This window comes from Xyrauchen texanus, chromosome 21 (genome assembly GCF_025860055.1).
Source record: "Xyrauchen texanus isolate HMW12.3.18 chromosome 21, RBS_HiC_50CHRs, whole genome shotgun sequence".
NCBI classification, from domain to species: Eukaryota; Metazoa; Chordata; class Actinopteri; order Cypriniformes; family Catostomidae; genus Xyrauchen; species Xyrauchen texanus.
Genome location: NC_068296.1, coordinates 15,403,828 through 15,418,321, shown reverse-complemented (window position 1 = coordinate 15,418,321; position 14,494 = coordinate 15,403,828). Strand labels below are relative to the sequence as shown.

Below are 14,494 nucleotides of genomic sequence, written 5' to 3'. Positions count from 1 at the left end.
CGAAAAAGGACAGTTCTGTCATCATTTTATCTCCCTCATGCCATTCTAAACCTTTATGACTTTCATTCGTCCATGGAATACAGATGTTGCACAGAATTGCAGCTTATAGGGATGCATTAGATCATAACTTTAATTGCATCTGAGGTTAACATTCTGCCAAACTTTCTTTTGTGTTCCAAAGAAAAAAGAATGTCATATAGGTTTGGAATGATGAGGACAGTTTTAATTTCGGGGTGAATTTTCCCTTTAATCTTTGTTAAATTTGATAAATCTAATACTCCCTGTGGCTCTGATATTTTATGACATCAGTTCATCTTAGTCAAGGAAATGTAATGCCCCATGCACTCCTTTAGGTGTCTGACAGCCCCCGTGGTGAGGAGGAGCTTGAAGGATCAGCTATGTTTGAGGGCTCTGGTGCGTTTGAGGACTCTGGTGCATTTGAAGGCTCTGGTGCATTTGGTGCATTTGAAGGCTCTGGTGCATTTGAAGGCTCTGGTGGAGAGGCTGATGGTTCTGGAATGGAGGAGAATGGAGAGGAAGATGATGATGAAGGGTTTGTCTATTACTTCCTGGAAGAGAGCACTGGATATATGCAGCCTGCAATGTCCTTTTTTTCCATTCTACACACCATAATTTCCTTCCTGTGTATCATCGGCTACAACTGTCTGAAGGTCAGGAGCTCAGTGTATTCTCATTATAGTGGAGGATTCCAGAAGTAAAGTGGTGCCAAAACGAATCTGAACACTTATGCCACACTTACAAATATATGAATCCATTAAAAAAACAAAATATCAAATAAAAGTGCATCTGTAAACAAATGATGATAGACCTTTTCTCGGAACTAACTTTTTAAAAATTACTTTTAACAAACTGGTCCCATTTTGAAGTGCAAAAGTAAGCAGATACTGGTCAGGATCTTCAGTTATTGTTCACATCAACCATCAGAATGGGGAGAAAATGTGATCTCGGTGATTTCAACTGTGGCACTATTTTTGGGCTCACGTGCTGGTTTGAGTATTTCTGTAACTGCTGATCTCCTGGGATTTTGACACACAACAGTCTCTAGAGTTTACTCAGAATTGTGTCAAAAACAAAAACATCCAGTGATCGTCAGATCATCAGACGGAAATGCCTTGTTAATGAGAGAGGTCAACTGAGAATGGCCAGACCTCTGTCATTAACAAGCTGACAGAAAGGCCATGGTAACTCCGATAACCGCTCTGGACAAGCAGTGAGTGAGCAGAAGAGCATCTGAATGAACAACGTGTTAAAACTTGAGGTAGATGTGCTACAATAGCAGAAGACCACATTGGGCACTTTATTAGGACCATATTATTCCTAATAAAGAGCTCAGTGAGTGTATGCATGTGTAAATATATAATATGTGTGTATATACAGCTCTGGAAAAAATTAAGAGACCACTGCAAAATTATCAGTTACTCTGGATTTACTATTTATGTGTTTGACTAAAAATAACATTTTTGTTTTATTCTATAAAGTACTGAAAACATTTCTCCCAAATTCCAAATAACATTTTTGTCATTTAGAGCATTTATTTGCAGAAAATTACAACTGGTCAAAATAACAAAAAAGATGCAGTGTTTTCAGACCTAGAATAATGCAAAGAAAACAAGTTCATATAAATTTTTTTAAAAACACAATACTAATGTTTTAAACAGGAAGAGTTCTGAAATTAATATGGAATAAACCTGATTTTCAATCACAGCTTTCATGGGGCTTGGCATGTTCTCTACCAGTCTTTGACATGCTGTTAATGTGACTTTATGCCACTCCTGGCGCAAAAACACAAGCAGCTCGGCTTTGTTTTATGGTTTGTGGCCATCCATCTTCCTCTTGATCACATTCCAGAGGTTTTGAATGGGGTTTAGGTCTGGCGATTGGGCTGGCCATGACAGGGTCTTGATCAGGTGGTCCTCCATCTACACCTTGATTGACTTGGCTGTGTGGCATGGAGAATTGTCCTGCTGGAAAAAACAATCCTCAGAGTTGGGGAACATATTCAGAGCAGAAGGAAACATGTTTTCTTCCAGGATAACCTTGTGCGTGGCTTGATTCATGTGTCCTGCACAAAGACTAATCTACCCGATTCCAGCCTTGCTGAAGCACCCCCAGATCATTACCAATCCTTCACCAAAGTTCGCAGTTGGAGCCAGACACTGTGGCTTTAGGCCTCTTGAGGTCTCCATCTAACCATTGGAAGACCAGGTGGAAGATTAGTGATGATCTGGGGGTGCTTCTTGTAAAGTATGTTTGTGCTATCTTGTAATAAATGCCGCTTGGTTTGATATTTTGTTATCTAATGTAATGACATTCCTACATTTTTTAAGTGTGACCAAAGTGTTCGAATACTTTTTGTGACCATATATATACATCTACATACTGAAAACCAAGAAGGTGGTTAAGCCATTGTAAGCTACTAAAGTGTTGTACGTGTCCAGGTTCCTTTGGTCATCTTCAAGAGAGAGAAGGAGCTGGCCCGTAAACTGGAGTTTGATGGTCTGTATGTAACTGAGCAGCCAGAGGATGATGACATCAAGGGCCAGTGGGACAGACTTGTCCTCAATACACCGTAATTGAAAAAAACATAATAATGTATTAAAATGTATAAATGTGTACAAACGTTTCCTGATGACAGCTATGCAAACTGAAATGTCATTCCCTTTTATTTGCCTCCAGGAGTTTCCCCAACAACTACTGGGACAAATTTGTGAAGAGAAAGGTCAAGTGCATGCTATTCTTGTGTGTGTAAACATTTGCTTTATGCATTGAGAGGTGTCGGTGAGAGTCTCCATGGTGGGTTTGTGTTGCAGGTGCTAGACAAGTATGGTGATATCTATGGTAGAGAGAGAATCGCTGAACTTCTGGGAATGGACCTAGCCTCTCTAGACGTCAGTGCTATGACATACGAGAAGAAACCTCAGCCTGATCCCTCAATGTTCACTTGGTAAAGATGAATGCATGACACACTGATAAGTACACTACATGACCAAAAGTATGTGGACACCCCCTTGCAATTAATGGGTTTGGCTATTTCAGCTACATATATTACTAACAGATGCACAAAATCATGCTTACTGCCACACAATCTCCTTAGGAAAAACTTTTATCGTAGAATGGGGTGAATTGACTACCAATGTGGTCTGGCGTGGATGAACTGGATAGAACTGCACAAACGTTCAGGTGTCCAAATACTTTTGACATGTGTACTGCGTGATAGTCCTGGGGTACTGTTAGTAGCAAGATTCTGTTTCTCATTATAAAAGATTAAAAATCTCACCTCATGAATACACAGGTTGACGTCTATTGATATCAAGTACCAGATCTGGAAATTTGGTGTTGTTTTCACTGATAATGTAAGTTTCAGCAAATTTATTTTTTCATATACAATTCTATCAGTTAAAGATATTTACAGTTACAAAAATTGTCATTCATTGGATACATGTTGCACGCTCTTATTCGGCCCAGACCTTCCTGTACCTGGTTTGGTATATGGTCATGTCCGTGCTTGGCCACTTCAACAATTTTTTTTATGCCTGTCATCTGCTGGACATCGCTATGGGGGTCAAAACCCTACGCACCATCCTGTCCTCTGTAACCCACAATGGCAAACAGGTATAGAGATCATCATATTTGATTGAGATTTTATAGAACTCTTCTCTCAGTATGAAATTATTATATTAACTTATTGTATTACAGTTTTTCTCCATTGGTTTGGCTCATTTCTTGGAAACAGAAATTACATTCTCAGACCTCTAAGATCATTTGGCAAAACAGTCTTACAGTTCAGCACAACACTATAGCTCACTTGCAAAAGCTCTTATCTCTCCCAAAACTGTTCACTCATGCTTGAAAACTAAATTTCCTTCTCATTTAAACAGTCAGTGCCCCCAAAATGCTTCGTCCCTTTGGCATTGTGTAAGCACTGCAAGTCAAAATGTTTAGATGTTTTGGCACTATGGCAGAGGACCATTGAAATATCCCTCATGTCCACCTTTCAGTCTTAGCCCAGTCCTTCATTGACAATGGTTACTGTACTGTTTTTTTGTCTAGCTAACAGAATACAATTGTGTATAAAATGTATACAGCATAATATACTGTAATATAAACACACAAACAAAAAACAATGAAAAGGATATGCAGCCTACAGTGCTGTAAATAAAGCTGGAGTTTCACAACTAACAGTTCTTCACTGGTCGCTGTCCTCACCCTCCCTCTCCTGGCAACCGTCCTCACCCTCCTGGCCATCCACACACTGCTGTCTGTATGGCCACAGATTCTCATCCACATCACAGCGTATATTCTCCCTTGCAATGCAACGAGTGAAGAAACGGCGTGCATGTGGCAACCATCCCCTACACTGATCTCCTGTAATATCCTCACATGCAGCGTCCATTGCATGGAGCAGGGACCTCTGATCTTGAGCCCGAAGCTCATAAACTCTCCACCTCCAAGCGGAGAAATACTCCTCAATAGGATTGAGGAAAGGAGAGTAAGGTGGTAGGAACACCATGACCATCCTTGGATGAGTAGTGAACCAGGCCCTGATGAGCGGCCCATGGTGGAAATTCACATTGTCCCATACAATGACATATTGTGGTAGGTGAGGCCCTACGAGACCTCTCTCATTTTCAGGAATCAAATCCAAATGAAGGCGGTCCAAGAAGATGAGGAGCTTCTGTGTATTTTATGGGCGAAGACTGGGGATGTGAGTGGCCACACCTCGGCCACTCCTCGGCCTCTTCCCCCTATTCCACCATCACGCACCCTTACTCCTCCTTCTCTTCCTCTTCTTCTTCCTCTTCCTCTTCCTCGAGCAGGCAGTTGCCCTTGTTCATTTACTTGGCCAGGTGCCTTCATGTTCAGAAATTGTACTGGTCCTGGATGGTCAAGCTCTTTACATAGGCTACATGTTTGGCAGCATTCACAGCCATGGACAGCACCTGTCAGGTAACTAAACATACTGTTTGATTGGTCATCTGAGATGTGTGAAACTCCTCCTTCGTTAGTCAAGTTCTAGTTTCACCTGACTGTCAATTGCTGTAATAAATGTATCAAATGTTCCAAAGGATTCATATATGGTATTCATGGTATTATGTTCTTGACTCATTTTGACAATTGAACAGAATATTGTGCATGTGATGACTTATAAAATGAAATGACGCTGACACATTTTGGAGCGAACAACCATTAGACTGAGAATAAACAATCAGTTTAGATCAACAAGATCTATTCACTTGGAAATTGTGCTAAATGTAGGCTAGCTGTACTTAATCATTTGCAAAGATGTACTGAGACATGTACTTCGACATTTGCAATATGATGAAATGAATGAGAAATTCAATTCTGTTGTGAACAATTGCCAAGTGGTTTGGAGGTTTGTCCATGTTGTTTTGAGAATGTAATTTCTGTTTCAAGAAATGAGCCAAACAAATGGAGGAAAACTGTAACTAACCAATATTAGTTAGTGCATTATCATAAAGGAATATTTAACCCAATATTTACTTTCCCTAATGTCGCTACAAACCCATATGCCTTCCTCTCTTTAGTGGAACACAAAAGGTGAAAAAAAAAAAGTCTTCACAAGTTTTATTTGACATATAATGCAAGTGAACAGTGACTCTGGTCTGTCAAGCTAAAACAAAACAAACATAAAAACTAAGTAGAAGTAATCAATAGGACTCATGCTCTATAATTCCAAATCTTCTTCTGTGTGATGAACAGAATAAAATTTAAAGGTGTTGTAAGCTGTTTTTTTCATGGAAAAGTATGCCAAAAAATGTCATATTCCCAGAAAGATATCACTGAAGTAAGAGTCCAGAGAAATCTCACCCATCTTTGACACTATAAACAGCAAACAAAAATGTTTCCGCAGGCCGCGGTCTCTGACGCTCTCTGCTTGTCAATCATTTTGCGCATTCCCGTTGTATTTTAGTTGCAGCAAATTATTGAGGCTTAATGACATTTTTATGACAGGTTTCTTATAAGATTTGTCAGTTGAAGGCACTATTTTGCTGCTGTTGTTTTTAAAAACCCCTTCTGCTTGATGTCGAGTGTAGGATATAGCTGCAGGCAGTGCTCCAAAAAGGGGCGAGAGCTCCAATCCACCATTAAAGATAAAGGGAGCCCCTTATTTTACCCTTTCCATAACTTTAACCATGAGTGGAAGTGATGCCCAGAGTTTGGAGTTGGAGCAAACCCCCTTTGTGAGTAAACCCACCCCCTTCTGGAGAAACCCCACCCTCTTTCAGACATCTCGTCCCCATTTGGAGGTCTTCGGCCTGCAGCTACACCTACTTGGATGTTGAAGCTCATTTGATATCTTTGGAGTGTGGGTTTTGGAAAGAGGGGGCGTGGCTAATCCAACAGTTTAGTTTTGGGAAATTCTAGAATGGCTAAAAGCAATTACAGCACCTTTAAGTTGTTATTCACTCTCCAATCAAATAAAATTATTATCACAGCACTCTGAAATCAAATGTAACGGCTACATCGATAACATCAAACCTCATTGTTTTTCATCGCGTTGCAAGACCCAATGAGATTTTACTTAATTGTGTCATTTAAATTTAATTCTGTTCATCACAAAAAAGTGAATGTACCTTTATAGAAGAATTGGAATATAATGCATAAATCATATGGATTACTTTTACTGTGGTTTTATTTTTTTTTTCAATCTTGACAGACCAGAGTCACTATTCTCTTGCATTATATGGCATATAAACCCTGTGAAGACTTTTCACTTTTGTGTTCCATGTAACAAACATAGACAAACAGGTTTAGAGTGACAGTAGGCTGAGTAAATAATGACAGATCTTTCATTTTTGTGAGAACTATTTCTTCAAAAGCAGTTAAATTGTTGCTGATACTGATTGTGATTGTGCTTTAGCTGATGATGACTGTGGGTCTGCTTGCTGTGGTGGTCTACCTCTACACCGTGGTAGCCTTCAACTTCTTCCGAAAATTCTACAACATGAGTGAGGATGAAGATGAACCGGATATGAAGTGTGACGACATGATGACTGTAAGTGTTACACGTGCCTATGTATGTTCTAATCACCTATTGTTTCACACTTGACATTCTAATGCTCTGTCTTCTCTCTCAGTGTTATCTATTCCATATGTATGTGGGTGTGAGGGCCGGTGGTGGTATAGGAGATGAGATCGAGGATCCGGCTGGTGATGAGTATGAACTTTATCGTGTGGTCTTTGATATCACCTTCTTCTTTTTTGTCATCGTCATCCTGCTGGCCATCATTCAGGGTGAGGAACAGTTTTAGAGAAAACCCACCATGCTCTGCCTTGTACTGCATCTACAATACATGGCCAAAAATATTTGGACACCCCCTGGTAATAAAAAAGTTTTGTTATTTCAGCTACACCCATTACTAGCATGTACTAGCAATGCCCTTTTAAACAAAGAAATGTCCTCAAATAAATCATTTACTGAAACTTATCTGAACTAACTTAAGTGCCTGACCTCACTGATGCTCTTGTGTCTGAGTAGGAGCTAATCCTTACAACCATGTTCCAACATCTAGTGGAAAGCCTTCCCAGAAGAGTGAAAGCTGTTTTAGCAGCAAAGGGAGGACCAAATCTTGAAATTCCTTGACAAAAAAAGCACATATGGCTGTGATGTTTGGGTGTCCACACGCTTTTGGTCATGTAGTGCATATCAAAGTCAGACTGTAGTGATTGATATGATTGTTCAGGTGATTTGACATGATATTTGTCAGAGTGAATTGATGTTTGTGTTGAATGCAGGTCTGATCATTGATGCATTTGGTGAGCTGAGAGATCAGCAGGAGCAGGTCAGAGAAGACATGGAGGTACAACTGCTCTCTCTACATTTAGACACCTCATCCCAAGCATCACACAATAATATAAATTTCAAATGTCCAACATGACGAAATACTGTCTTAAACATACTCCCAACAGTGGGCCATATTTTCTATTTATATATTTCAGGGCCAAATGCATTCATTGACAAAGATTGATATTTTGCCTTAAGCAATACTGAAGAAATGACACTGTTACAACATTGTTACCAAATAAGAATATCATCAGTCCTTAATGTTCCAAAGTTTTTGCATATGATCCCACATTTCCTATTTCCATCTGTGAGTTGTAACTAGTAGCACCTAATAACCATGCAAACTAATCTCTTAGAAAAGCAAATAGTTTTCTAAAAAATGTATGTCCTCATATGGGGACAGTGGGACTATGTTATCAGATTTTAATTAATACCAAGCTATAGAAAGTAGTTTTTTGTATCAATTTTAATATATATATATATATATATATATATATACACATACTTTGGCAACAAAATCTCAATGTTCTCTCTCTGCATTGTCAAACAAAGAAGTGGTAGCTAGTGCTGTAGCATTTGAAAAATCAGAAATTACTTCTGCTATTCCCTCAGTGAAATCTGTTGGTGGTACGTTTTTACCATGGCCATTGATACTAATAATGCTTTTAAAGAATTCTACTGTGATCTCTATGGTTCCACATCTTCGTCTACTGATGAAGATATTACAAATTTTGTGGAACCATTAGAACTTCCTAAGCTGACGACTGAGCAAAAAAATTATCTTGATTCTTAGATAACCTTGGAGGAGCTTGATGAGGTAATTAAGGCCCTGCTTACAGGCAATGCTCTGGGGCCTGACAGCTTTGCCGATTAGTTTTTCAAATCTTTTGCTACAGAACTGGCTCCACTTTTGTTAGAAGATTTTATGGAATCATTAAAGAATGGAAAGCTTCCACCAACCATGACACAAGCCTGGATCAGTCTGATTCTTAAAAAGGACAAAGATCCAAGTGAAAACTTCCCTGATCCAGTTAGATGTAAAAATTATGTACAAAATTTGCAATTTGAGAGTATAGCAAATTCTTTTATTTGGAGTGGTAAGCGCCCCAGATTACATTTGAATAAGGTGCATAGGCCGATTGACAGGGTGGACTAGGCCTACCTAAGATTCTGTTTAATTATTATGTTTTCGGTCTCAGACATTTGGCTCATTGGTCGCTTCCACCTGAAAGAGCCCCTCCCTGGTTCTGCATTGAACAAGAAGTTATTGCCCATATTTTGCCATTGCAAAGCCTTTCCATTAATTCCATTAAGTTAAATCACACCCCGTTGTTTCACATTGCAAAAGTGTCCAGAGTGTTTAATTCAAATATTTATGTAAATGTTGCCTCGAGCCTATGGCTAAACCTCAAACTACGCATTAATAAGTCCCCTTTTTTTGTTGGTCAGAGTGGATCACAAGGGGGGTTAATACACTCGGTGATCTTTATGAGAGTGGTGCAATGAAATCCTTTGAAAAAAAATGTTTTAGGTATCTTCAGCTACACCACTTGGTGGTATTGGGAGGGGTAATAGTTGGGGTTAAATTTGATTCTTTGTATATATGTTTTGTTTTATGAGGTATATATAAAATATATATATATATATATATATATATATATATATATATATATATATATATATATATGTGTGTGAATCAATAAAAATTGTTAATTTCAAAAAGAAAAATCAGAAATTAGCTCCATCAATTCTAAATCTATGTATTGTTCGACATAATTCAATGACTACCAATCACGTCGATCAGTGCAAAATGTAATTTGTACACTTGGCTGCATAAGGCGGCTATACTAGTACCTTGCTGCCTAATCAGTTAATGGCTTAACATACAGCATATTGTAGGAATGCATTGATCTCAGAATAGTTTGAAAGGCACCTTATTTTCATCCTGCCTCCATATAAAGTCTCCGAAAGGCAGCATTTTCCAGCTTTCAGACGGGTCTTGGGTTTTTCATTAATAAAGTCCCCATGTCCTCGTACGAGGACAACATGATTAACATTAACCCTGCTCTCTTGTGATAAATCACTGAAATTTTCAAATTGGCACATCAGATCAAACTACAGATGTTACTCTTTTGACACCAACATTTTTCAATATAAAAACATAATGAGGTTCCATGAAAACTAATCCATAATGAGGAACAGCATTCAATTATTATATATATATATATATATATTGTGTATATCCATTCATTTTTCTTGTGTTTTCATAGACTAAGTGCTTCATCTGTGGAATTGGAAGCGACTACTTTGACTCGACTCCGCATGGCTTTGAGACACATACACTGGAGGAGCACAATTTAGCCAACTACATGTAAGTGGATTACAACATATTTTACTGCGCAACAGTGAGATGATAAATATTTCGTTTTCTTATTTTTAATCCCTTTCTTTTCTGCCCTGCAGGTTCTTCCTGATGTATTTAATCAATAAAGATGAAACGGAGCACACAGGACAGGTAATCGTATTTATTCCTATCAATGTTCAATCTCATTGTATTTAGTAAAAAATTAAAAAATTAAAAAAAATCAGTTTACTTCTTTACAAGTTAGTACATTACAATTGCTGAATTTAAAATGTATTCTTTCTTTGATTATTACATTTTCTTTCTCTTTGCAGGAGTCATATGTGTGGAAAATGTACCAGGAGCGATGCTGGGACTTCTACCCTGCTGGTGACTGTTTCAGGAAGCAATACGAGGATCAACTTGGCTAATTCTTCATCTTAGAAAGTGTGTGTGTGTGTTTGTGTGTCTGAGTATAATTTCAGCTATGAGGGTCAAAGATAAAATTGTGAAAAATAGCCAAAAGAAGGGATAAATGACCGACTGTGGCCTTGATTCTGTTCTCTCGACCCTCATCTTAAGAAATAACACATCAAACTGCCCAACTGCCCATGTAAATTCCCTCATAATACCTTTTGATGTCCCCATGTGTTTGACTAAATTAGAGACATTAGCTTAAAATTGTGTTTCAGAGAGATGGAAGCAGGTATTTTCTACACTACATGGCCTTCTCCATAAAAGAAGCCAAAATGAACACCTCTTAACAAAACCTTCCTCTCTCTGTTTTGTCTGTGTGTCAATTTGAATGTAAACATAATCACAGTGTCTAATATCAAATCTACTACTACAGTGAGGATTGAATTATGATGATTTTATTGATAGTCTGTAAAGATCTTTTTATGTGTAGAGCACTAGCTTTCTAAAATCTTTCATTCTAACCAATATAGTTTAGCTTTGTTTTATGTCTGTATTTATTTATTTATTTATGTATAACATAGAAATATAGCCATATGAGTGGTATCATCCTGCTCTGTGACTTATATGTGACAAATATTATATTAAGCCAGACTTTTTACCTGGCACCTCGTGCGAATGTGAGAATGTATGCAACTATCTTACACAACTATCTATTAAATAACATAATACTATTTTATTCTCGAGAGGAATGTATTACAACCCCCCACCCCATTTTGGGTTTCAAAGAATTAACAATTTTTCAACTGTCTGTTTATGTGTACGGTGTGATATATAGTATGGTGTGCAATTTTAACTGTAAAAAGGTTAAGCCACATGTTTTGCACTCTAGAGTCTTATAATGGGACATTGTGTCCATGACATGCATACACTTACATGGTGTCCTGCTGCTCACTGCTGTATTAGAAATCTAGAGGGATGGGGATATTTAGTGATTCATTTTTTTTTTTCTAAACTTCCTCTCTAGATATACCAGACAATGTCCTCCTACTCTGATTATGGAAAAGAAGCACTAGTATATCTATATGCACAAGTGTTTCAATATTATTACCTGTGCAGTTCAAATGTGAGTGTGCAGAAATCAGTGTTGTTATACTGTCATTTATGACCTTGACAGGAACTATTCTGTTCAGACTGCAACTTAATACCATCTTAAATATATATATAATTTTAATTATATTTTTGTTGGAGCTCCAAATAATTACTAAGATGCTCTTGAGTATATATTATGTACCTTTTTGGGAGAAAAACAGAATTCAGTTAACATGTAGAGATAACAAAGATTATGCGTTTTGCCTTCAGATTTGTATTCTTTTCTTCTTGGCAAAATCTCACATGTTATTTTTCTGATAAATATAGATGAAGTATGTAGGTGTAAGACTCTGATATATGTGCATCAGAAGTCTCCAAGTGACAGAAACTTGAGCAAATATATTTGCGTGCATGTTTCACCTTGTGTGTTCTGCAGACAGCACAAGTGTGTGTTATGGTCTTTGGGTGTGTTTTGCTCTGAATGCTCACAGAGGGAAGAGAGCCACTCTCTACTTTAAACTTGACTGTGTATCAGCCCTAATCCTGTGTTTTAATGCACATTAAACAGATCACAATATTTTAAGAGCATTGCTGTCTGAACTCTGTTCTTTAGCCATGAAAGTACAGGTGTTCGTTGTTCCCTTAAAGGGATAGTACACTCAAAAATGAAAATTCTTTCATCATTTACACACACTTATGCTATCCCAAATGTGAATGTCTTTCTTCTGCTGAACACAAATGAAGATTTTAGAAAAATAGCTCTGTATTTCCATACAATGCAAGTGGAATGGAAAGGTCCAAAAGCACATATAGGCAGCATACAATTAATCAATAAGACTCCAGTGGTTTAATCCATATCTTCACAAGAGATATGATAAGTGTGGGTGAGAAACAGATCAATATTGAAGTTAGTTTTTACTATTAAAGCCCACTTTCACATTATTTCACATTTTGAAAGTGAAAGTAGAGATTCACGTCATGCCTAACAATGCCCTTCAGCCATGATTATATTCACAATATTGCACGGCATATCATGCCTTATTGCTTAAGTAACTGATGAGAGAATTTTAATTTTTGTGTGAACTATACCTTTAACTTTAAAATAGCTACTTCAGGAACAGTCGCTTATTCTTTAAAATAGTTCATGAGAATTTATTTTGAATTATTTATATGAGGGTCAAATGTTCCAGACTTCATTTTTTAAATACATTGTCTCAAATGTTCTTTAAAACTGAAGATTTATTAATGAGGTAATCGTAAATGTGTTTGTACAATTCCAATCTGCCCTAAGACACTGTGATTGATTACTTGATACCTAATACTAATAGTCAAGATGAGGGTGAAACTGAGATTTAGTTCACAGTCATTATCAAACCACCAATATGATGTTTGTTACATGTGTCCTAATTTGTTTTACAGAGCATCAGGGTTAATAAGTCAGGCAATGAGAACTGTATAAAGGCTTATTGTAATTGTGGTCTGTGCATGCAACCTCACAGCAAGAGCTGTTGTTAATTTTTCACTTCCTGTATCTCAGTGGGGGATTTTTTTTTTGTCACAAACTTATGGCAGAATATATCAATGCTTACAGAGGAGATCTTACATTATTATGTATTATACTTGAAGTTTGCTAAAATGTATTAAAAAATATATGCAATCTATTTTTAAGTATACTTAACATCTTTATAGATGTTACAGAATAATTTTCTTGTTATATTTTGGTAGATACTGAATAACTACTGTGGTAAATGTGGTCTTGAGAGTGCCCTGTGGTCAAACTGAATGTCAAGTCATAAACTAGAATTTACTGTAAAACAGCTAGTTTATACCTGTGTGATTTGATAGTTGAAAAGCAGCACATTTTACCTGGTAATTGTCTGTGTGGGTATATGTGTGTGTAGTGCAGTCCAGTGCTTGCAAACACTGCAGTTTGATGAACCATAAGGTTCAAGTTATACACGTGGTACTTTTACTCTTTAAACACTGGAGGGAGACAAATATGCTGATTTTTTTGTTTACTTGGAATGCAGGAGAAGCAAATTTCAAGAAAATATTCATTGATCAGCCGCAACATTAAACCCACCTGCCTAATATTGTGTAGGTCCCCCTCGTGCCGCCAAAACAGCTCTGACCCATCGAGGCATGAACCCCATAAGACCTCTGAAGGTGTCCTGTGGTATCTGGCACCAAGACGTAAGCAGCAGATCCTTTAAGTCCTGTAAGTTGCAAGCTGGGGCCTCCATGGATCGGATGTAGTCCAGCACATCCCATAAATGCTGAATCGGATTGACATCTGGGGAATTTAGAGACCAAGTAAACACCTTGAACTATTTGTCTTGTTCCTCAAACCATTCCTGAAAATTATTTACTTCTATGCAGAAGATTTGGGTTATAATCCTCCTTTTGACCCAGTTTTCCCCATCCTGTTTCTTGAATCCACTCTTAATAATTTTCTTTAATAATACTTCTAATAATAAATAAAATTATGTTGTTTGTAGGCGTTTATTTCTTTTAGAACTGTAAAATGTTAAATGATTCTTGTGACGATTTTGTTTGTGTTCCGCAGCATGTGCTCCTTTCCAGTAGAATCGCAAAAAAAAAAAAAAATGCAAATAAATGTGTCCCAACTTAAGATAGGCCTATATGTCCAGTGAAGTGCGCATGCAATCTTTGTTTATTAAAATTTGTACTTCCATCTGAGTAGATTACAACACAGGACTTCTTATCCGAGAAATGACTGTTACCGCTTGACCACCCAGTCAGACACACAACTGGATGATTTCTTCAGTCAACAACAATAACTTATGACTGAAAGTAAC

At 37.5% G+C, this 14,494-nt stretch overlaps 1 protein-coding gene across 7 annotated transcripts in view; it reads left to right on the top strand.

The window, feature by feature from the left end:
* The window catches only part of LOC127661261 (ryanodine receptor 1-like), a 126,573-nt gene extending 113,130 nt beyond the window's left edge, over positions 1-13,443 (top strand). For all 7 annotated transcript variants that reach the window (XM_052151895.1, XM_052151893.1, XM_052151890.1 and 4 more), the window contains 12 exons: positions 354-671; positions 2,460-2,590; positions 2,698-2,740; positions 2,832-2,965; positions 3,314-3,374; positions 3,487-3,633; positions 6,905-7,039; positions 7,122-7,278; positions 7,780-7,844; positions 10,099-10,199; positions 10,292-10,343; positions 10,505-13,443. In XM_052151895.1, the coding sequence (XP_052007855.1) occupies positions 354-671; positions 2,460-2,590; positions 2,698-2,740; positions 2,832-2,965; positions 3,314-3,374; positions 3,487-3,633; positions 6,905-7,039; positions 7,122-7,278; positions 7,780-7,844; positions 10,099-10,199; positions 10,292-10,343; positions 10,505-10,600 (1,440 nt within the window). In that variant the 3' untranslated portion in view covers positions 10,601-13,443. The remainder of the gene's footprint in view (positions 1-353; positions 672-2,459; positions 2,591-2,697; positions 2,741-2,831; positions 2,966-3,313; positions 3,375-3,486; positions 3,634-6,904; positions 7,040-7,121; positions 7,279-7,779; positions 7,845-10,098; positions 10,200-10,291; positions 10,344-10,504) is intronic.
* Positions 13,444-14,494: the final 1,051 nt, after the last annotated feature.